The 23,648-nt window shown below is 38.5% G+C and overlaps 1 protein-coding gene across 7 annotated transcripts in view; it reads right to left on the bottom strand.

The window, feature by feature from the left end:
- The window catches only part of KNDC1 (kinase non-catalytic C-lobe domain containing 1), a 68,305-nt gene extending 46,316 nt beyond the window's left edge, over positions 1-21,989 (bottom strand). For all 7 annotated transcript variants that reach the window (XR_008577930.1, XR_008577931.1, XR_008577932.1 and 4 more), the window contains exons 1-3: positions 21,654-21,989; positions 17,252-17,450; positions 14,887-14,945 (exon numbers count right to left, since the gene is read on the bottom strand). Coding sequence is in view for 4 of the 7 variants with exons in the window: in XM_054832555.1 (XP_054688530.1) it covers positions 14,887-14,945; positions 17,252-17,450; positions 21,654-21,752 (357 nt within the window). In the remaining 3 variants the exon portion in view is untranslated. The remainder of the gene's footprint in view (positions 1-14,886; positions 14,946-17,251; positions 17,451-21,653) is intronic.
- Between the last annotated feature and the right edge of the window lie 1,659 nt (positions 21,990-23,648).

Raw genomic sequence — 23,648 nt, 5'->3', positions numbered from 1 at the left:
ATATATTGCTTATGTGTTGCTTCCTTTTGCCACATGATGTAAAAGCACATCACCTTTGTATTCTATTTATTCAATATAGTGTTCTATTTATAGAAATGCTAATGTTAAAGGCAGCAGCAAAAAAGTCTACTTATTAATTCTTGGGGAGTGAAGAGAACAAGCAACTAAGATTCACCCTTCACAAACAGATAATGTTCTAACACTTGGCATGTCCTTAATTACTCACATCAAGAGACAGGCTGTAGCCACAAAGTTAGAATTAAACACAGTTTACCTCAAATTGTCAACTTACTTGACATATATTTTTTTTTCCCTGTTTGGCATTTAGCAAACAGAATACTTGTGGGAAACTCAGTGAGCTAGAATATGGATGGAAGAGAGTCTTGTTCCTGCCTCCTCTTTTTTTTGTTCAGTTCAAAAGTGGTATTTTGCATGTGTCTACAGGCATCAGTTTCAAGGCTATTTTATCATTTGGATGTTACCTGTATGTTTGTGTTTAAACCTCTCCAAGACACGTATGTGATTCCTCAGCATCTGATTTCATTTACAGAATGTAGTGTCTATTCTAAATACACAGTGCATAAGAATAAACAAGTTTATCTAGTCTTCCCTCAGTAAGAAGTTTATAAGAAATAAAGTACTGCTTATAATACAGAAGAATAAGAAAGCATATTTGAATATAATCTCATTGTATACAACTCAAATACCAACTCCAGAAGCAGGACAGAAAGATGAGGAACTTTACTTTGAGGGAACAAAAAATTTGCCTTTTGACAAATTTTCTTCATCTGCATGAGGATGGATGTGGACAATATAGGACACAGGAATAGGAAGGGCAGAGCAACATATTACCTCATCCCACTTTTTCAAATTAATAATTTCTGTTCACTGAGGGGGTATAACTCATATCCTCTAGTCTGCCTTTAAGAGCAGAAGTTTTTGAGATGCAGACACACTTCCACTCCCTCCATTTTGTTGTCCTGTTTTAAAGAAGTTCACTGCATCTGTTCTTGTAGGAGGGAAAGGCCAGTCTCATATCGAATAAAGAAAGATTTTTTTTTTTCCCCTCACAGAAAATTGTTCTGTTGAGATACTTCTTTTCCTCTGACACACAGGAAAGCCAGTTTTGAAGATGGCCATTTCAATCATCATACCTTGTAATTAATTTCTTATGTCAAAACATTTATTGGGAACTTCAACATTTTTTCCAACTTGAAGCTTTCATTAATGTTAATCTCCTTTTTACCTTTTCTTTCTCCCAGCTCCTCAAACATCACCACTCCCACAAGAAAAAAAGGAAAGAAAATCCAGCTATTTAATTAATTTCTTGAGCTGGCAGTAAACATGGTTAATATGTAAGGTATTCCAATGTAACCTTAAGCCTCCGATCTGAACTGGAGCAATGAGAAAACGAGATTGTGATAATCCACTAGGTGGGGTGTTCCCCAAGTTTATGCATCAAATCTGCTGCTTCTACTTACCACGCTGTTTAGGCTTAGGAAGAAAATTTCACTTTCTGGGAAAGGAGAGCAAGATGGTAAATGCAACAAATAAAGCAAATTTCTAAGTATAAAATATCTAATGCTCACTGGAAGGGACTGCTCTCAATGAAAACACTCTCACAATTAAGCTAAGTTTTTTTACTCTGTTATAAGGAGAGTAACAAACAAATAGGAAAGGCAGCAAACAACTTTTCTTCTCCTGGAAGACAAGCAAAAACTGGTACTGTATTGGCAGTTAGGAATTTTCTTAAAGAATTAAGAGGGCTTTTTTTCCTTAGTGTCTGAAAAAAACCCACCCCACCTGTTTTAAATCTAGGTAAGGAGAATAGTTTTTGAATTATGGGATTTTTTTTTTGCATTACAGATTAATAGCTGATAAATAGCAGGCACGTCAAGAAAGATGCAAAAGAAAAACAAAGCAAAACAGCCTCTTCACAATTCCTAAAGAGACTTTAAGACTAAATGTCACTTGTTACAAAAAATGCACAGATCAGGCTGGCAAGACTGCACAACGGTATCAGCTTTAAAAAGGACAGGAGGAATGGAGGCAGTCACCTTAGGAAACTGAATCTCCAGATTTGTCTTAGAGAGGACATCTACTCTTAGCCCAAAGCTAGCAAACACAACAAGAATCGTAGATAAAAATCATAATTGTATGCATCACTGGGAAGGACATCACAGAAATAATGTGCCCTTTAAAAATCAAAATTGCAACACAAAGAAAAGATGTTTGAGAAGTCACAAGTATGATTTGAGGTCCTGAAAGTCCGCCTTTCAGCAACAGGCTAAGGGAGCTCATGTATTTCAGAGAAAAATTTCAAGGTCATAATCACAGAAGTAGCTTCAATTCAAGATAACTTCTAGTACTAGAGTGGTTTCCAAGATAAAGGCATAACAAGATTCAAAAGTTTAAAAAAAAAAAGAAAAACATAAAAATTGAAAAGGTGAAGATACTACATATTTTTAAAACAATCAGGCTAAGTACTGGAAGCACTTACCAAGGGAGAGGACAGCTTCTGCCATCATGTTAAAATTTTATATCATGAGTGAAATATATTCAAAAAGGCTTCTGTCAGTTCCAATCAAAAGTTACTTGGCTTGCTGCATGCCATTTTATCACCATTTAACGCTATAGGAAGTGAAATCAGAGAACAGTAATGATCCGCTCTAGTTTTAAAATCTGCAAATCAAGAGATCAGGAGAGGAAGTAAAAGCTTCAAGCCTACAGATAGAGTGTGACAGAGGCTCTGTTGTATTACTGCTTGGCAGGGCTAAAGAACTAAGTTTCTATACGAACTCATACTTGCAGACAAACACTACAGAAAAAAGCTGACAAAAACCCCTTTGAATAGTGACTGCATAAGCATTTAGCATACTGCAAGTACGAATAATGACCATTTACATTTTTGTATTGAGATTTCAGAGAGTTCAGAAATGTAGGCCTTCAGTAAAACTGAAAAAGACAGACCATAATAGAACTAATACTTCCTGTAAAATATTTCTGACTAAATGATAAGCTACGGGAATAGTATAAGACAATTTTTGGTTTTGACATTCATAGCTGACCCATATTTTACCTTGCAGTTTTTCTTTTTTTATTGAGATTGCTGCACATCTACAGATGTTTCCACCCTTTCATAATTCGAAACATTTAAAGGTTCTGTAAATGAAAGCTTCATTGTTGTTATAAAACTTGAAGTTTTATAAATAAATTCAAGCAAGTGCTTGAGAAAATTACTATTGGGAGAAAACATTTAATATTTACCTATGTCTTTTTTCAATGTACTCACTCTAAAATGTATTATTTTTATGCAAAAGAAAGTCAGACAGTAATATTCTTCAGCAACAAAATGAAAAGGAAATAGGCCTATTATTTTTAATACTTTCCTTCATTACAAAGGGACTAAACGCCTTTCTGCATAACTGTAATTACCGGAAAGTGCTGTATTAAATATTAGCTTTTTATTCATTTGGCACTTTGGATGCATAGATAATTAGTCTGCAGAATGTGCTAAAAGTGCTAAATCACTGTAGACTATTCACAAAACATACTCTAGCTTGCATTGGTAGCAAATGCTGGAAAAACAACATTTTCAAAGCTATACTTACAGTTTGTCCCTTCTAACCACAGTTGCTACTTAGCTTTATCTGAAAAAATTCTTCCCAAAAGACTTCTAAAAAAATGGACACAAAAGTGCAGCTACAGGTCAGATTTTCTCAAGTAAACCACTCACAGCTGAAGTTTGCAGGCATTTCAACTCTCAAATTGCCTTTTAGTATACCTAACAACTAAGGGAAAGCTTTCAAGTTTTAATACATTCTTAGGTGAACATCAGGTGATCAGTTTACTTCAGAAAACACAAGCAAGGCTTCATAGATACAATCACCTAAAAAGCAATGCTACAACAGCATAAGGAGAAATGAACCAAGTAAAATCTAAATGCAATTGGAAAGAACATGTATCATATGACTGAATGTTGTCTAGTCCCTATGTTTTATTATGTTTTGATTTCTTGTGACCTCTATTTATATCATTCAGTTTGAACTGAGGAACTCTACCTAGTACATCACTGTAATTTCACTGTTTTGTAGTTGCAGACTTCTTGTCTGTAATGGTTCATGACAACTGTTTTATCTCCGTGAATTTGTCTAAGCTTTATCCACACACAATCCTTTTTCATTTATGTTTTGCAGCAAGAATTTCTACAGCTTACTGCATAACAAAGAAGTATTTCCTCTTGTTTGAGTCCACCTCTGTTCATCTCCTTGTTGCCACCTACTTCTTCATTTTTGAGGGCTGGCAAATACTCTATGGTGCCGCCATGGCATACTTCACAGATTTCTAGCATAACTTCTCCCTCAGGGAATTCTCTTCCAGGCTAAAGAATATTACTCTAAGTAATTGCTTCTTTTATGAATGCTGTTTCACCATCTGGTCATGGAAACTTATTTTACTGCTAATTTCATCAGCTTGGTCACTAGTCTATTCTGACACTCTTAGTTGAGCCAAATTTCAGATAATTCCCCATAAAGAAGAGTTGCAATTGTAAGAACCTCTTGAAGGTCCTACAAGATGAAAATGGGTTAAAAGAAATTAAGCAGTTTTTATACTATGGCTTTCTTTGAAAAACTTGTATCTTGTTCATCTGCAAACATTGCAGACTTTGGGCAGCATTTCTGTGTTTTGATAGATTAGGAAAACATTACTAGTTTTTCAGACTTTTGTAAGCTTTTGCATCATTTTTCAGTTCTAATCACCTCCTTAGGCTGCTGTATATAAACCTTTTTTCAGGTTTGGGGTTTTTTTATTAGATCTTCTTTGATAGGAGATATATATTTGTTTTAAAAAATAATAATGATACAATAGGTTTACAGCAGTCTCCACGCTACCTGCGAACACTTAAAGTGGTTTATGTTATGTTATGTTAACAGCCATACGTTTTGGCTTTCCATATGGCTATGTAAAACACAGGTGACTGCTGTCCATATACTAAGTTGCCAGCATCTATAGCAGTAATTAAATTGAAAAGCAATATTGACAATCCAGGGCTATACCCAGAGAGGGAGGGGAAAAAAAAAGGTCAGAACATGCGAACTTTTCAACTGGACCTCAATATAGTTTCAAGAACCTGTTACCTTAACTATTGTAGCAAAGACTGAGATGTATCTTGAGCCACTGTCAGCCACCTTTGTAAACATTTGTTTTACTTTAAGAAGTCACATGAAGATGAACACACACAGAAGCTTGACCAAATTTAAACCACCCTATGCGCATGAAATTACTCATGTGTTTGCAGTGTGAGGACACAAATTAAGAACAGGTTTCTTATACTACCATCCCATTTTCAGGCTCCCTTAATCACGAAGATCAGCACACCAACACAGATGAATAGCACACCAATTGACTCCTCTCCTGCAGGACTGTAGCAGCATAATTATGATAGGTAAGGAAAAACACTGCAATAAAACTGCTGGAAACCTCAGAGGTTAGACAGCAAAAGTGAGACACATTTATCTCTAAAGCTTCTTGGACATTATGGTTTTTTTTAAACTCTCTTTGAAACTTAATTTCATGTGTCACGACTCTTTATGATTTATCAGCCATTAACCTCCTTATTTTTAAGTTACCTGCTATAGGTAATGCATTTATCACTTAATTAAACTAACACAATTTATTCCCTATAGGCATAGAAAAAGGAAACCTGGGAAACAGTTATAAGCATGCTGACCAGACTAGCTCTGTCTTCTCTCAACTGTATAAATATAAGATTTTTCATTATATGACAAATATGATATTTGTAGTTATTGAAGTTATTTGTTTAAAAAAAATTATTTTTATCTTAAACGTAAAATAAGGTGCCTACTGGTAACATCTATCACTCTGAGCTGAGTAATGCATTTGCACAATCCTGTGTTGGGGGATGCTTATTCCACATTTTGGAGCTAAAGAACTGAAGTGCAACACTTGCAGTTAAGAACACTATGGGCCGATAAACTCAAATAGCATCTCAGTTCCTTTACCATGCCATGAATCAATGACAGCAGCACTCTGATATATAAACTACTTGTTGCTGAACAGTAACCAGTTCTTTCTTCTTTGAGGGAGAAAAATCTATGTAGATTTTTTCTACAAGGACTATATATAGAACTGCAAATGTAAAAAGCTGGCCAAACACTTCTGAACTTATCCCACTGCATAAAATCTTTTTAAGAACACATTCAAAACACCTGTTTTCAAAGAACAGCTGTAGGTGACTGAAATAACAAATAAGTAGGTAGCTCTCATTGTATATATGAGGAATGTAAACAGAGGAGGGTAAACAGGAAGGATTTGGGGTGGTTTTTGGGGGGAAGAGGCTGGTTTTAGTTTGTGGTTCCCCCCCCCCCGTTTGATTGCTTCATAGGGGAATGATTTCTGCAGTAATAAACCTTGGTCTTTCTTCTCTATTCAGGCATAGAACACATGTATAATGTGATAGGACTTGAACTTTATAGCCCACAAACAAAAAAAATTTTACAAGAGAAGTATAACATATTTAATTCTTGTGCTTCTTCAAAAATTGATTAGATTAGCATGCCTTAGTAAAAAGGCGACATCTGTTGCCATTACAATTGAGAGAAAGGAGGAGTTCGGTTTTGTTTGTGGGTGTTTTTTTTTTTAAAAAAAAACTTGGTGAAAGGACTCAAAAGTTGAAGAATCCTGGAGTATGTATATACTAACAGGTTTATACCTGTTTGGAGTGCAAACACAGCATAAGCAGCTGGTCAAAAGAGGTGATTATCCTGCCATATTTGGTGTTGGTGCAGCCTCACCTGGACTACTGTGTGCAGTTCTGGGCTCCACAATTTAAGAAGGGTGTGATGGTCCTTGAATGCATCCAGAGGAGGGCAACAAAGCTGATAAAGGGCTGGAAGGAATGTCCTGTGAGGAGCGGCTATGGACTTTGGGCTGGGCTAGTTTGCAGAGAAGGAGGCTGAGGGGTGACCTCATTGCTCTCTACAGCTTCCTGAGGAGGGAAGTGGAGAGGGAGGTGCTGAGCTCTTCTTCCTGGTATCCAGTGATAGGATGCATGCAAACGGTTCAAAGCTGCACCAGGAAGGTTTGAACTGGACATTAGGAAGCATTTCTTTGCAGAGAGGATGGTCAAACCCTGCAACAGGTTACCTAGAGAGGTGGTCGATGCCCCAAGCCTGTCAGTGTTCAAGATGCATTTGGTCAATGCCCTTAACAACATGCTTTAACTTTTGGTCTGCCCTGAACTGGTCAGGCAGTTGGACTAGATGATCATTGTAGGTCCCTTCCAGCTGAACTATTCTAGTCTAAAACCTGCTCCAGTGGTCATCTGAGAAAGCCTATGTCACTTGCAATGCATTTCCCAGGAGACAAGATCCTTAACTTCAAAAGCATGTTCTCAATTGTTCTTTGAAGCTTTTTTGAAATGCTGTAACTAAGGAGAATGATGCATGAGTGACAGCCATTTTGTCATAATCCTGAAGGCTCTGTTGACTAAATCTCAAGCAACCTAGTAAGATAACTCTACAACCATCTAACTGACAGTGAAAACTGGACTAGTCTCAAAATTTTATCTAGAGATCAGGAAGTCATCCATTCTGTCATCTACTTCCAAATCAATCTGTTCCCAAATCTTTCAAAAAGGTGGTATTTATGAATGTTCTCATACACTAGTGAAATGGCTCTATTTTCAGTTCATGCAAATGGTAAAAATGAATTGTTTGTCATGTTCCAGGGAGTCTAAAGTCTCCAGATCCAGTCTAGCAGTGATCATGGATCTTTTAGTGACCTGAATATCCACGTAAAAAAGACATAAATTAATGAATGAGAAAGTTTTTTATATCAAGTAATGACAAGCAACAATTTTGCTGAAGGTCTTCATGTTGCCATTAAGGGTTCAGGCTTATAAAGCATTTTTGAAGATTCTAAAAAATAAATGATGGAAATAAGTGGACAATGCAGTAGAAAATTAAGTTCTGCCAGTAAGTCCAGTATGATGATGGGTCCACCAAAGAAATTAGTTTGAATGGGTAGCACCAGAATCTGACAGATAATTCCACTAGGACTAAGGAAGACAACTTCATCCATAGCTGAGAAAGTATCAGCACTAATCAGAAGAGTTTATGTGGAAGAGACTGGAGAAAAACAACTGATCCAAAACATTTGTGCATCTTTCACAGTAAGGAACCTTAAGTTTTATGACACTGCACAAGCATAACAGGAAAAAACAATCTGTCCTCTTTTCCATAGACTTACTCATGATGGGAACTATCTGCAAATTTATCCAATATAGCTCCTCGCTTCTAAAAGAGTAAACTTCAACAACCACAAGAACCAATTGTTTTAAGACAGAACACCAAGTTCTCTTTTCACTCCCAATCTTCCACTCACAAAACCAAAAATCATCAAATAAGCTGATCTGAAAAATGCTTTTGTACATGAGAGGATAATCTTCCTCAATTTTAAGGAAAACATATATCTTATCTTTAATAATGCCTTCTTATAGGAACCTAATAGCTGAGTAAGGAAGAAACCTTAAATACTACATATCCTCATGGAGCAGGTTACCTGTACAGTCAGTCATTTCTTTCCTGAGGATATTTTTCTGCCTAAGAGACAGACTATTCCTGATAAAAATAGAAGTCAGTCTATGAAAAGTTGTGTTTCAGATTAAAAGCAAAACTATAAAAACACCATCAATATGCTCAAAAAGCCAGCTAGAAAAGACCAATATTGCAAGCCCAACTTCAGAACTAAGCAACAAGCTGTAGGTTTTTGAGGTAATCAAATTATAAACTTTAAGATATTCTATACATTAAAAAAAAAAAAGAAGAGAGACTGCTGTAAAAAAAATATCCTGTTGGCTTCATATTCTTCCTTTGGGTAGCTCTTTGTGTAAAGTAACTAAAGGGTGATATTCACTCAGTACTAAGAATGGAACCTCAGTTGGGCTGATGATGTAAAAGCAAGAGCAGGAGGATTCCATTTCCTCTTCTATAGCACAGCAGAGGCATAGGTAACTAAATAAAAGTAATTTATTTTTGTCACTGAAGGAAAAGACAGCTTTAAATAACACTCAGAAGATAGAATGGTTTAGACTACAGGAGGAGACAAGTTACCATTTGCTGATGACAAGCCTTGCTGCTGTTAGATAGAATTAGTCTCAAGAGGAGGCTACATGAAATTAAGGGAAACAGAACTCAAGAAAAAAAGGCACTAGGTGTTTCAAAAGACTTATTTCCCCCATCACATAAAAAAACCCCAAACCCCTCTAGGGGAACACGTAAAAAGTTTTCTTTTTCCCTCCAGCACTGAAAGCTAAAGAAAGAATAGAACAGTAGAGATAATCTCACAGCATTCAAAGCTACTACTTTAAAAGACCAGGGAAGTGGGAAAGGCAAGACTTCCTTTACACCTTCTGATGTTTTGATTTGGGAGAAAGACGAAGGCTTTCATATTTAGAGAAGGACCAACAGCTGAGACTTGAACACCAGCTCAGTAATGATCAGTTATTGAGAAATATTGCAGCACTGAACTGTCGCCTCAGTTTTCTTCAGTAGGACCAACATATATATATACCCTGAACCTTTCCTTCTTTACCTATTCTCCAGAACTGCAGGTTTCATTTGGCATTTCAACCCATGCATTTATATGTATATGAAATATTTGCACGCACATGGCATCTATCAATCCAATTGCCTCATCATATTTCATAGGAATAAGCCATATGAATTTTAACTATTTAGTTTTCAGGAAAAGCGTAATACATTTTAACTTGTCTTTTCTATTTGCACTAGTTATACCACTTCGTGCAGAATTTTTAAGGTTGTTGAAACACCTGGACCTTTTTTTTTTTTAATAATATAAATCAGCTATAACCCATTGAGAACTGCAAGTCGACAGCCGCCACATTCTAGCACAGAGACAGGCAGTGTTCAGCCTTTTCTGGTTCTGATTCTCTCCCAGGTGAGAGATCAGCATACTCTACTCTTGCCGTGATAGCAAAAAGCAAGAACAAGTTCTAGATGAGAAAACAGAGAAAATTGTGAACTTCACTTTCTTTACATTCTCTGTCCCATATTTCCCTCTTCTCTTCAAGGTCATATTCAACTCTGTATCACTTTTTCAGTTCTTTTATTTCTGAAAGGTTTTAATCCTGCTGCATACTGAGATTTCTGAACTACTGCATTTCATCACCTCTAAATAATGGAAGAAGTCATTAAACAGAAGCATTATCCAGTCTGCTTTAGATATTAAAAAAATAGGCAGACAAGACTGAAAATTCAGATTTCTGTTCAGAGGTTCACTAGAACAAGTAAAATTGAATAGCCACATTATTAAAAGATTATAAATGCAAGCTCACACATGGCAGACATCGGTCCTTCATCTCACTGAAAGCTCATATCTTAGAAATGTGGGGTTCTACATCAATGAACCTCTGTGTCAGACTCAATGGCAGTTTTGTGATGCAGACAAATAGCTATTTGAAACTGGTTTGAGACAGCCAATGTTTTTAACCTGAGGCAAACTTTTATTGTAGTGATAGAAATAAGGCTATTAATGAACTCACCAATATTTAACCATTCCTGTTGGGCCTCCCATTGGTCAAATTTCACAAGTCTAACACTGTACTGCCCAGGGCAAGAAAATTAAATAGAAACCATTTTCATCAGGAAAAGGTTAAGCTCTTCCTATTTAGAAGAGGGAATCAGGACTCAGTTTATACTGAGGATAAATTGCTTAAGTCCAGTATACAGTCAAGTAGGCAAATTTTAAAAGAAGCCTCAAATCTGTATTTTGCATCTCAGTCTTTTAATGTTTTTTTCTAGAACAGAAAAATGCACATTCTGTACTGCTCTCTACAGTAGCATACTAGTAAAACATTAAAAAGATAGAGGCTAGTCCTTATACTCAAGATGTTTCTAATTGACTTCTAGCTCAGGATTCAATGAGAACAAAAAAGTGGTCAGTACTTGCTATAGCAAATACAGGCACACCTTCTAGCTTAGACAAGTAGAAAGTGAGATCTTTCCATCAGTGCAGACAAGTAACAGCTTCAGTCATCAGAAAGCTTTTACTGAGCACAGCCACATCGTACATACCTGCATATGCATTAAGAATAAAAGTGAAAGTGATAAGTGTACTGTATAGAAATTCACCTTTTGTTTGGAGTTACAGTATGGATCATAATGCTAAAGTTTCTTTCCTCTTTCCCTATTTGCAGCACCAGTTCTTAACAGTGCAGTTACTAGTGCACAATGGTAATAGAAGTCTCTAAGCAGACAGCAAAGTTAGAGGTAAAAAATAACATGAACAGATACTCAGAAGATTCTTTGTTTTGGTCGAATGGTGTCCTAGAGACCAACGATACTTGCCTGGCTGCCTTTTTTGCCCTTGCACTGTGATAATGTTTAAACCAGGAAGAGGAGGACATAACAGAACTACCATATCAAATGCTGCTCCAACAGCTTAGCAACACAGTCATTTCAAGGTCTTGAGACCCTCAGAAACTGCAATCCTTCCTCCAACCCCACAGGCTGGAACTGTGTCAGCACTAAAGAAGTCACCAGTTGGAAAGCTCAGCCACACTTCACTGTTGACACCAAAAGCCCTTTTCACAGCTACTTCCTTCTTAACATCTTCCTAAAAAGTCTATTCTACACCTGATGCTGAACTTGACAACTCCCTAAAGGGCTAGTTTTTACCTTCCTACTCTCAACAGTAACTGAAGTTGGTGTTGTTATTCCCACTTTAGAAATGGAGAGCAGGTCAGGAAACAAGGCACAAGTCTAAAAACAGACCATGTGAAATCAATTACTTTTCAGTCCTGTGCATTGTCATTTGGACAAAGCTTTAGATCTCTTGCTATTAGAAATTCGAACTAGAAACTGAAATTTTTAATAGTGTTGTTTCAGACACCAGGACAGTAACACATTTCAATTTGTTTCCTGTGTCTACTACTCTTTTGCGGTTGTGAGTGCCAGCTAAGTTTAGGAACTAATTAGACTGGAGTCACAATTCCATTAGAGGTCTAGATCAGTAATTCACCAAGCAGGAAACAAAACATCTCTTGTTGAAATAACTGTGGCTTTATTTGAGGTTTTTTTTTTTTTTTTTTAGAGTTAAAAGAGGAAGAAGTCATCCAGTAGCTATACAAACCTCATTGTGTGCTTTCATTTTAGAAGCCACAAAATAGGCCACACTCACATCAAGCAAGACCTCTGGCTGACATATTTTATATCTGCTGAGTTTTGACACTGGAGTAACAGCTATCAAAGATCATCCTGAACATAATTAATAGTTGCAATACTATTTTTTTCTTTATATTGAAATTGGACAGTTTCAATACAAACACTACTTCCCATTGTTCTCAAAAAAGCATACTAAGCAGCTGCAAAAGCACTCCTTCAGCAAAGAACAATTGAGTAAGGTCATTACCAAGGAAGGAGCAAGCAGTAACGCAAAAAAATTGACACCCCTGTAAAAAGGACAGCTTATTGGTATAGTACAGAGAATCTTATAATACTGAGAAAGCATAAGGGCCCAGGGTTTCCTCAGAGAGATGTATATAAATCAGTGCTATTCCGCTATTGCATAGTAGGAGGTTACAACTAGGGCTGAGGGGATAGACAAAAGTATCAATACCTTTGGAAAAAGAGAAGAACTTGAGGTATTAGCACCAAGAAGGAAACAGCTAGCTTGGAAAGATTACAGTGTTATAAAACCCTTGTAAAAAGTACATAAGGATTAAACCACTAGGGTTTAGAAACTGCAAAAGCAAGCAGAGGTCAGCACGGAATCCCTTACAGAATTTGATCTGGTACTTAAGTACTTAAAATTCAACCAAACTCTACAAGCAGTATAAGGTAAAGTTTTGAAAGTTCCATGAATACTCAGAATTCCATAGCTGTCTGACAAAATGCACACAAATCCCTGAGTAAAATTATATACCTCTGCCTCAACAAAAGGGAAAGCCCTAGCTTTTCAGTCTTGTGCATTGTCCTAGGATGGTCAATGAGAAACAGCTGAGGCAACAGGACACTGTTGTAGCACTGCTCTCCCTGCTCTGCAAGGCTCCTCAACTTGCTAGATTAAGAATTAGGAGCAATGGACAGAAATCAGTACACCCCCATCCCTCACCCCACTTCACAATAGAGAAGACCAAGCATGTTGACTTCCTTCCATGCAAATGTGTACCTTCATTGACCTTTGCAAAAAAAAAAAAAAGCGAGAGAGTCACGTTCAGAGGCACTCCTGACTCAAACAGCTTCCACTGACCGTGTAATTGTTGTTTGTGCTGTGCTTGGTATTGGGATTCACTGGGGCTTAACAGGCTTTTAAGTACTGCCAAAAAAGAAGAGTTAATAAACCTGTACACAGACAAGTTTTACCCAAGAGGAATACAATGGCCTTGCATATCAGACAGAAGTAAAATTTCAGGTCACTTAGTATTCCTACAGTCTTCCCAAATCCCCACTTCACCTTGTTCCATCCCCTTGGCCTTTGAACTTCTTTCAGTGTATCTATTTGCTATGTGCGCAAGAGTTCAGCATCTCCCAGAGGAGGAGAAAGGGTTGGGGGGAAATGCAAGTTTGCCAGAGGAGCAAGTAATTCCACAAGTCTTATAAGCGTTTCTGTGTCAAGTCTTGGAGGCTTGTTAAGGGGCAAGGGATGGAGAACATATTTAAGTAAAATTATAAGTTCAGCTTCACACATGCAACAAAAAAAAAGAAACAAAAAATAGTCACCTTTGGGTGACTTTGGGACTTGCTTTCCTCAACCACATCTGAATATAAAGACTACTACAGTTGCCAAGTTTACATGCAGTACTGGTCACCTCCTGACCACCCTCACCCACATTGGGCCCGTGTCCCCAAAAGCTCCCAAAAAAACCATCCTGAGACCAGGGTTGGCGAGAGAGCACAAAATCACTAGAGCTCTGCTGGCCTATCTAACTATATTAACAAAGCATAGCAACAGGGAAAAACATTGCATCTCTAACCTTCAAAGATCATACTACGTCATATTCTGTAATACTACCCTTCCTGCTTTAACATCCTGATCTTACTTGTAGTACTACACGCTTCTAAGGTTCACTTATCCTTCCCTCCCCTGCCCCAAAGGAAATATAGAGAACTATAAACATGACTATGAAGGCTATAACTACAAAAAGTAAAAGGTATTTGTATTGAACTATAAAGAAACAGAATAATTTTTTTTATACCTTGCATAGAACATGATGCTAATTAAAGCATTTGAATTATCTAAGAATACATCCCAGAAAAAATTACTGTATTAAAAAAAGGATATTAGCAAGCAAGCACTCCTGCAGCATGCAATGAGATGGTTGACTTGGGAGGCTAATGAATTAGTATAAACAATTTAAATCTAATTTGATTTAACAATGTAGAGCATTTGTGCACTGCAAAGCAACAGATAGTCATTTGTTTCTTCATTAAATCAAAGATAAAATTGCTGATTACCCTTCCATGAATTATTTTATTGAAGACGATGGCAAACAAATTTTATATTTAGTCATAAAAGTTCATGGCTAATCCCCAAACAAGCAAATGTAACTAGTGAAGGATACCAGTGAACATAATTTAGACCAGATGTGGTTTAGGGCAACACATTATTCAGCCAAAATAGATTCTCACATTTTAACAGTTAGTGAACAAATGTTTATACAGAAAATTAATACAGCATTTTAAGTTTACTTTTTATTTCCACAAAACATAAGAGCACAATATACTACTCACAATTTTTAAATTTCTTACAATTATACCTTGAGAATGCTGAGCATTTAGTACTGCCAGAAGTACTAAAATGATTAAAACCCCCTCTATTTTACAGATAAATTTATGAACTTGCCTCAAAAGTGTTACCAGTGATATCAAATTCTGGTGGAACAAAGGCACCCTCTGGATCATCTTTGAAAGCAAAAGGAAATGCATCAGATTAGAAATTAGTAGCTTTGCTCATTTAAAAAACAAATTTGGTGATACAGACTTAATGATACACTCATATCTGATATGAAAGAAACTGTATATATAGCAGTGCTTTGGTTCAGTCATATCTGATGTACAAAGAACTTGTTAGCCATGTTTTCAGTACTGTAAGTAAAATAAAGTGCTATTTTCAAACTTCCTGCAAGAAGATACCATACTTTTCCTACTAAGAAACAAAACAGACAAAACACCCCTGAAGAAATAAATTTACCATGCCTAACCACTTCTTGCCTTCAGACATTGCTGTTTGGACCAACTTATCACCTAAGCTGGTGTGGCTCAGCTGTGGCTTGCAAGTTTGATTTGATTAACGGGACATTTCCATTCACCATTTTGCACTGCAGACCTGGGGGATAAGGGTTCAAGCAGCAAAGACAGGAGACTAGAAGAGACTAGAACATATCAGAGCCCTTGGCAGAACATCCTGTTGAATGTTTGTCACTTTAGCACCACAGAACCTGCAGGAAGCAGAACTCTACTAAAGCAGAGGCAACAGGCTGTTCATTTTCTCTCACTGGCAAGCAAATCCAGAGGTTATAATTTTCTTCTGGAAGAATAAATCCAAAGGCAACAACTATAGGGAAGCAAAAAGGACAACCTCCATAATTAACAAACAATATTTTAACCAAATAGTAACAACATCTGAGAGAAAGGGGAAGAGAAAGTCAAAAGACACAGTGGAGTGTGTCTGTGTGAAATAGACTATATACATAACTTTTTGCATTCCTAGGAAAAACACAATTTTCTTTAAAGAAAACTAATGACAAGTCTCTTTCTCAGAGCCTAACATGACTTCAGGGAACAAAATCTTTGTACATTAACTTTGCACGGGAATTGTTATCCCACATTTTAAGCATTTGAATATAGCAAATTCCTGGATCAATTGTTTGCCAATTATTCAATTAGACTAAAACATTTAAGAAATTGATTTTTTTTTCTTTCCCAGCTGCAAGCAAAGATCTTAGCTGAGGGGCATTTTTCATCCACTAGATTTATTCTCTTCAACAAGTGCATACCCTTATGAATACACAGTCAGCTTTTTTCTTCTTTTTTTTTTAAATTTCAAGTTATGACAAGCTCTTTAAAATAAAGGAAATTGATTCCACATTATCTTATTAACATGGAACTAAAAGTTGATTCTCATATTTGAGGAATTTAAGCACAAACCAAATACCACAACAATTATGAGGATATATTTTCATCTTTATTAAGCACATTTTATTTGGTTACATGCTCATTTGAAATACTATATTTAATTTTAAAGAAGGCAACAAATATTAATTTGTTGCAAAGCTAGCGTACTCCATTTTTTCTAAATACTGTGATCTAGATTTTGACCGATAAACACTTATTCTGACACAGATTTAAAAATAAATTAGGTTAAAGAAATCACAACAAAAACCTGAATAGTGTGTATATGGCTAGAACTGTTCTTCCAGTTACAAGCTGACATAATTTTAAAAGGACTATAGAATAAGAGCTGGGGTTTGTTTTGTAATATCCCCAACAGGCTTGAGACAAAGACTCTTGAGATGGTCATGTGAAAAGGGAACAGGAACAATAACATGCTTTTTTGACTGTGTTGAAATCAGAAGTCATTTTTTAAGTTAAGCATCACCCCAGTCATCTGCTACGATACCTGAAGATCTTACATGCTACTACATACTGGGTTTTAGCATATTAAAAATAATTTATTAGTCAGTCATCACACTTGACAAGTCTAAAAATCATGACCTTAAAAAAATAAAATCCTTTATTCAAGAGAGAGCTTTCCTTCCTAATGGTGAACATGCACTGGAATTGCCTCATTCTCTATGGCATCAAGATACATTGAATGACAGATTTCTCTAGAAACAGAGAATATCCATGAAATGAGAAGAACTGAAAGAGACCAAGAATGTGCTTTACATAGCTAGAGACTTGTGCACACAGATACACATACACTAACCTACAGTGTTTAAAATGGAGATAAATTACATTCCCCTAGAGAAATGTTAAAATAACTAGGAAGTATCTTCTAAGCAAACTCATAAAAGCCTTTGTTCATCAATCACAAAATTGAGCATGTAGTTTCATATGGGTCTATACTCACCCTTTGCTAAACAAGTTTTTGTTTTCTCTTTATTTTAATTATAAGTCTTAAGAATAGAATATAATGCTTTACTACAGTGTCTCACTATGAGTTTCCCTAGTTCTAAGACAAATGGCCTGGAAACACAAATACTTACCACTGAGCTGTTCCATGAAGCATACATTGCCATTGGTGTTAAAAGCCAAAGTGTCAGGAGTGATGCAGAGTGTCTGGAAGATTGCAGAATGGGCAATGCTCTTCAGAGAATGGCAACACTCCAGGCAAATTGCCCAGATATCTTGCTCAGTAAGACAGCTATCCCGCAGTGACAAAATATCAGCAAGGGACACATTCTCCTGCCAAGATATGAATTCATAAATTACCCTGGATTTCACGACACTTTGTGTATCACAGATTACATTTGACACAATTGGCTACAAGTAATGTTTCCAGCAAGTTCTCAGACTTTCTAGGACACTGATTAACACCCCAAGAAACACCAAGTGCATGACTTTGCTCTTAACACAGAGAGTCTCTTAAGAAGCAGAGTTAACCTGAACAAAGGTATCACAGTATGTTAACATCAAAAAGAGACTTACTATGGGAGCTATGTAAGTTACATAAACACTGCATCAAAGTTCGGGAAACAGACCATTTAGAGGTAAAAGCAGAGAGACTAAGTTAAAACATTTTCTTTAACCCATGTCTCCCTTAAGTTCTCCCAAGTGCCTTTGGATAAACTACTTAAAAATTCTCTTCACAGCAGTTTTCCCTATCATCTGTGATTGGGGAAAAAGTACCCTCTAAATTGGCCTGTCTTAAGAATGATGCTGTTGTGAAGTTTAGTCATGTAGACCATTTAATAAACACTCAAAAGCCAAACAAGCCATAGGAAAAGTGTTCTTTGACCTAAAACCAAACACTTTGGTTGTCCTAGGCCTCCCTATCATACCCAGAGCTCTCAGTGATCAAAATAGTTTACGGACTTTATTTCTAAGTTACTCTCCTAAACTATAAGTGAACTTCCTTTTTAATCCCTTGGAAAATACAATTATAACTTTCTTTATGTACCTCAGTACTAGAGAGCATCAATGATATTTGGATTATCATTTACAGAAGGGCTAACTGTTTCTTAACATGTTTTTCAGAGAATTGAGTATTGCACTCAATATCCTTCAAATAAGGCCCAATCTTTAGTCTAAAAAATGTATTTTGCTTTTTGGTCTAAAGCATAATATTTAAATAAATACAAGAAAACACAGATAGGAAATAAAATGCACTTACTATTATCTGGGTAACTGAACTTCTATTTTTAATATTCTCATTGTCATCAGCCTAGAGATGGATTGATTTACTAATGGCAGCATTACTACAGTGCCTTCTAGCACTAATCAAGAATCTTGGTCTCACTGAATTCAGTCCTACATAATAACAAACAGCAAAAGCCCTTACAGTTCAGGTCTATAACACAAAAGATCTCATTTTCTCTGTGCTGTGCTCAGCACCATATACATAATGCTGCCATGAGATTTTGAGGGTGGATGAGGAAGTTTTGCACATCTTTACAGGGAACTTCTTCCAAGCATGAAAGGCAGTACAGACATTCCTGTATCTGAAAACATAAACATATGACAAGGAGCTGGACCACAAACCATTAGGGTTTGAGGATCACCAAACCAATAGGTAGGATGAGGGTAGGCTTGGAAAGGAAAGACTAACTGCTTATTCTATGGTCAATTTAAAAAGTTTTTAAAAAAAAGAAAAAGAAAAAAGAAGAAAAAGACCAAAGCAATGAACCAGTAATTATTTTTAACTCTCCTAGGATCATCCAGCTATGTGACGTGATGGCATTTGCCAAAACTGGAAAAAAGAAAAAAATGTTTCACTAATCAAGATGCAAAATTATGAGAGTTTCATCTGTGCATATGATGCAAAATAAATAAAAACTGCAATCTTTAAGACAGCCCCTATATAAAGTTCCAATCACAATCAAGACTTGACAGAATTTCTTTTGACTCAAGCTTTGAGGTTGAGCTCTACAGCTGATATTAATCATCAGTAGTGATTATCTACAGTTTAAACCTACAAAACCATCTTTGTCTTGTGGTTATCTGGGGAGTAAATGAAAGATGACAATGATCTCATGTCAGACAAAGTTATCTTCCTTCCAGGGGAATGGATAGTTCTGTAATACAGAAAAAAGCCCACCCCAAAACAAAGGAGAAAAAAAAAAAAAAGGCCTATGAATGTTCAGTGGCTTCCATCAGCAATGGCTGGCTAGGTGAAGATAAAAAACAAAGCAAAACACCACCACCACCACCACACAGCAAGCCTTCCTCTTTCCAGTGCTCCAGGATGCAAAGTGATTTACTTCACAGAAATCATGTATCTCTCAAATGACCACATGATCTTGACTTTAGTTACTAAAGCTGCTATTGTGGCAAAGCAAGGCTTTCGTAGAGAACGAAGCACTGAAAACACCAAGACATGCATTTGATTAGTTTGCACCCCTCAAGCAATATGGAAACAAAGTTTTCACTGGGGGGGGGGGGGGGGATAATCCTTTTAAGACTGTAACACAGGAGTTTCTGCAGAAGCCACAACTTCAGTACTTTGGACCACTGAAAGTTGGTTCACTCAAGTTACAGGAAAACTCGAGAGTGTTATGTAACAGAGATGCTGATGCTTTTTCTTTCTTGTCTCATTATCAGTAAAAGACACTTGTAAAAGCATTTACTGTCTAATAACTACGAAAAGTGAACTAGTCAGACAACCATGCTTTAATTATTCACTTTAGTTCTCAATTTTCCCTTATATTTTCTTCAGAAAGTATAAAACAGTTCAGTAGCATATGTAATTAAGCAGAGAAAGAGAGAACAAGCAGATAAAACAAATTACTTAGCCACACACCACTTCTTAAAAAAATTGAAATTAAATATTAAGGAGACAAAGAAAATCCTAGTAAAGAAAGGCATTTGAAATACACCCTCAATATTTCCTACTCTTCAGCTCAGGCAGCTTCTTGCTACACATACTGGTTTTTGTAAACCACATACATCAGACACCAGTCTCATTCTTTCTACTACGTACAGTGATGAGAAGCACAGGCTTGAGTAAATGACTAAGCAGCTGAGAGTTAGGTACATCAGCATTCACAGCTCTCTGGCACCTAAGTCTTTTTGTCAAGATAATTCACACAAGCTTCAGACTAATCTATCCCAGAATCATGGAAAATGCAGCAAACATCATTCATTAAATTAATCACATTTGAAGAAATACACTGAGCTGCCTGGGTAAGCTCACTGAGTACTCTTCAAAGCAGCCCTTTTTTATTAGCTTCTCTAATCGCCAGATGATAGGTCATGCTCATTCTCTCAACAACAATATTGAGGATATTAATGTGCCTGGAATAATTAAATAGAAGGGACTGGTGGGAATCCACAATTAAAGTACATATTGAGCAGGTGAGAAAAATGGGCTCAGGTCTTCCTCACACAGAAGAGCTGGCCATCAGCCTTCTCCTATCCTGAAGGAATACTCTAAATATTTAAGCTAATGTTTAAAAGGATGCCACTGCCACCTTCCTTCTATATTTTGCATGGGCCAGTCTGAGAGGGCCTACTACACTGAACACTACAGATGATGGGAGGAAGAGCCAAACCACTGAGCCATCAGATGGCTCATGAAAGCTGGGAGGGACTTTTCATTTTCAAACACACTTTTAAATCCTGATTCAGCTTGGGTTCGTGACATAACAAATAAGAAAGCTTGCAAGATCTGGTTTGGGGAACTAGTGGCTCACATATGGCTCACCAAATTTTTACTTAAAAAAGAAAAAAAAACCAAAACATTCTGCCCAAACATTCGCTAAGGGGTAAGGAACACACTTCACAAGGAAACATACAAAGAATTATGAAAAAGCAAGTGCAAAACTAAGTACAAACCAGATAAACACAATGGCAGACCTGGGTGTAGCTACAGGTTATTTGGCATAACAACTGAACAAACAGATTTAACAGTTTGGTTGGTTTTTTTATTTCCCAGTGACAAGGCCTTTTTACACAGGGCAGCAAGAAATGACTGTACAAAAATCTGGTGGTGGCTACTGGAAACACTTTTGCCTGTATAAGAAATTTCCCTTTAGCAGGTGCAACAAGGACCTGTACTTCCCAACTGCAGCATTAACCCACGGCTACGACAGGAGTTACGAGACTCCCCACACTCGAGGACCATGACTTTGCTGTTATGTGGAGAAGGCGCACAGGGATGGACTAAGCCCAACTTGCCAGCTGGGATCACCGGGCAGGAGAAAGCAAGGAACCCGCGGTGAACACACGGGAATCGAACAGTTATGTCGACACGGCCTGGCCGCTCCTGGCGGGGCGGGCGAGCCCCCGGGCTCCGGCTGTCTCCCGGGCCCGGCGCAGCCAGCGGGCTGCCCTCACAGCGCGGGCAGACAGAGGCGCCGGGGAGGGTGGGCCCGCGGGTCACCCCTAAGGCCGCCTCGCTACAGGTGAGGGCAAGGGCGGCGGCTCCGTCCCCGCACCTGCCTCACTCACCTCATCCTCCAGCAGCGTCGGCAGAGGCTCGAAGTCGTAGCAGTTCACCTCCTCCTCTTCCTCATAAAACACGTCCTCTGCGGCGCCAACAGCCTCCATTCCGCCCGGGGAGGGAACAGAGGCTTCACCTCCGCAGCCTCCCTACGCGCCCAGAGCACGGCCCTCGGCCTCCGCCACGGCTCATCCCCAAGCCCGCCTGCGGGCTGCCCCCAGCGGCGACCCTCTCGGCGCCGGGCCCGCTTTAACCCCTTCCCCTCCCGGCGAGGCCCGGCCGCGGGACACCCCCCGCCTCTCCCAGCGGCCCGCCGCCGCCCGCTTAAGCCCTCGGCTGGGGCAGCGCTGCCATGGCAACGCGGCCCGCCGCGGCCTCACTGCGGCGGCTCCCGCCCTCCTGCGGCGGCTCCCGCCCTCCTGCGGCGGCGCCCGCCCCCGCCGCCCGCCTCGCCCTCCGCCCTGCCGCGGGCCCGGGGCGTCCCCGAGAGTCACCGGGGGCCGCTCGTCAGTCCCGGCGTGTCCCTCGCGCCCTCTCCTCCCCGCTCACGGTGAACTCCCGGCGAGAAGGCAGTGGTGGGGCGGTGGGCCCTGAGGGGCGCGCCCGCCGCAGTGCCAGCTGCGGCCGCCGGGGTCCCTGGCTCGGCTGCGCCGTCCGGGCGAACGGAGGCGGCGGGAGGGAGGGCGAGTGCCGGGCGAGAGGCCGGGGCGGCGGCGTTGCCTGGCGTCCGAGGTGCTGACAGTCGGTATGGCCGGAGAGCTGCTCCCGCCGGCGAACGATTTCCTCCCGTGAGGGGCACCTCGGGCCAGCTTAAGCCCCAACCCTGCCCGTGTGCCCCGGCCTCGTTTATTGCCATCGGCTCTCTAAATCACTGGGTTTACTGGATAAGTCCCAGCGTTTAAAATTAGGCAAGGGACCAAATATTTGCATGATCATGGATGGCCCTAACTCCTGACGCAGTTCAAACCATGACAAGCGCAAACAAAAACAATCTGATCCTATCAACTTTCTTTTCATTAGCCCTAGCCCGTTTTTGCTATCCACAGGGCTTAGGGTGCCTAAAATAACATCATTAAGACTCCCTTTGAAGCTGAAGCTCCGAGATCAAGGATTCCTCCAGAAGTACCACCTGTGTAGGCACATGGTTTTGTTTCAAGTACTTGGAAAATAATAGTGCCATTTTCATTATTCTGCTTTCCTGTATTCCTATAATGCTATGTCAAAATGGAGTATGTTAATGAATTAATCTGTGCACAGTACATCAAACAAAACAAGAGTTTTCTATTCTATTTTGCATGTAGTATTCTTTGGAAAAGATTAATACTCTATTAAAATATACATTAACAAACACTGTGAAGCAAAGATACTTTGATTAACTGCCCCATAAAAGTCATCCTGCAGCAGTTGTAAGATTTCTCCCAATTAAACATTAATTGGCTACATTCCACAGTTATGGCATGCTGTTGTGAAAAAACCCAAACCCAGGCAGACTAGACTCTTTCATATATATGCTATCCTCTTACTAACACTTTTGAACTAAATTGATGTGAACAGAATGTTTGTCATGATTACAAACGTTTTTAATCTATATATACTTATAATTTGGTAACAGGCTTTTAACTGTGAACAAATATTAAAGCATGGGAAACAGTGAGTGCCTGGCACTTCTGAATATAAAGTCCAACATGACTTCAATAACAGCACTATTCTACTTATAAAATATTTCTTAAAATGTATTTCACCAGCATATTTGGCAAAACACTTTCTTCAGGCAGCACGATCTACCCAAGAACAACCCTAAATTCTGGACCCTCATGGGCTGGACTCAAAGCTGCATTGTAAAGAAAAAGAAAAGAGCAAAATTTTTCTGGTGTGTAAATCATGTCTGAGATCTACACTCATCCATAAATACATCTTAGATAAACACTCTGTTGCAATCACCACTTGAGCATTCATAAACATTTCTGTAAAGTGGTAGTTTAAGTCAAACCTATGGGTGCTGC

This window comes from Grus americana, chromosome 7 (genome assembly GCF_028858705.1).
Source record: "Grus americana isolate bGruAme1 chromosome 7, bGruAme1.mat, whole genome shotgun sequence".
Taxonomy (NCBI): Eukaryota; Metazoa; Chordata; class Aves; order Gruiformes; family Gruidae; genus Grus; species Grus americana.
This window is presented reverse-complemented; position numbering and strand designations above follow the sequence as displayed.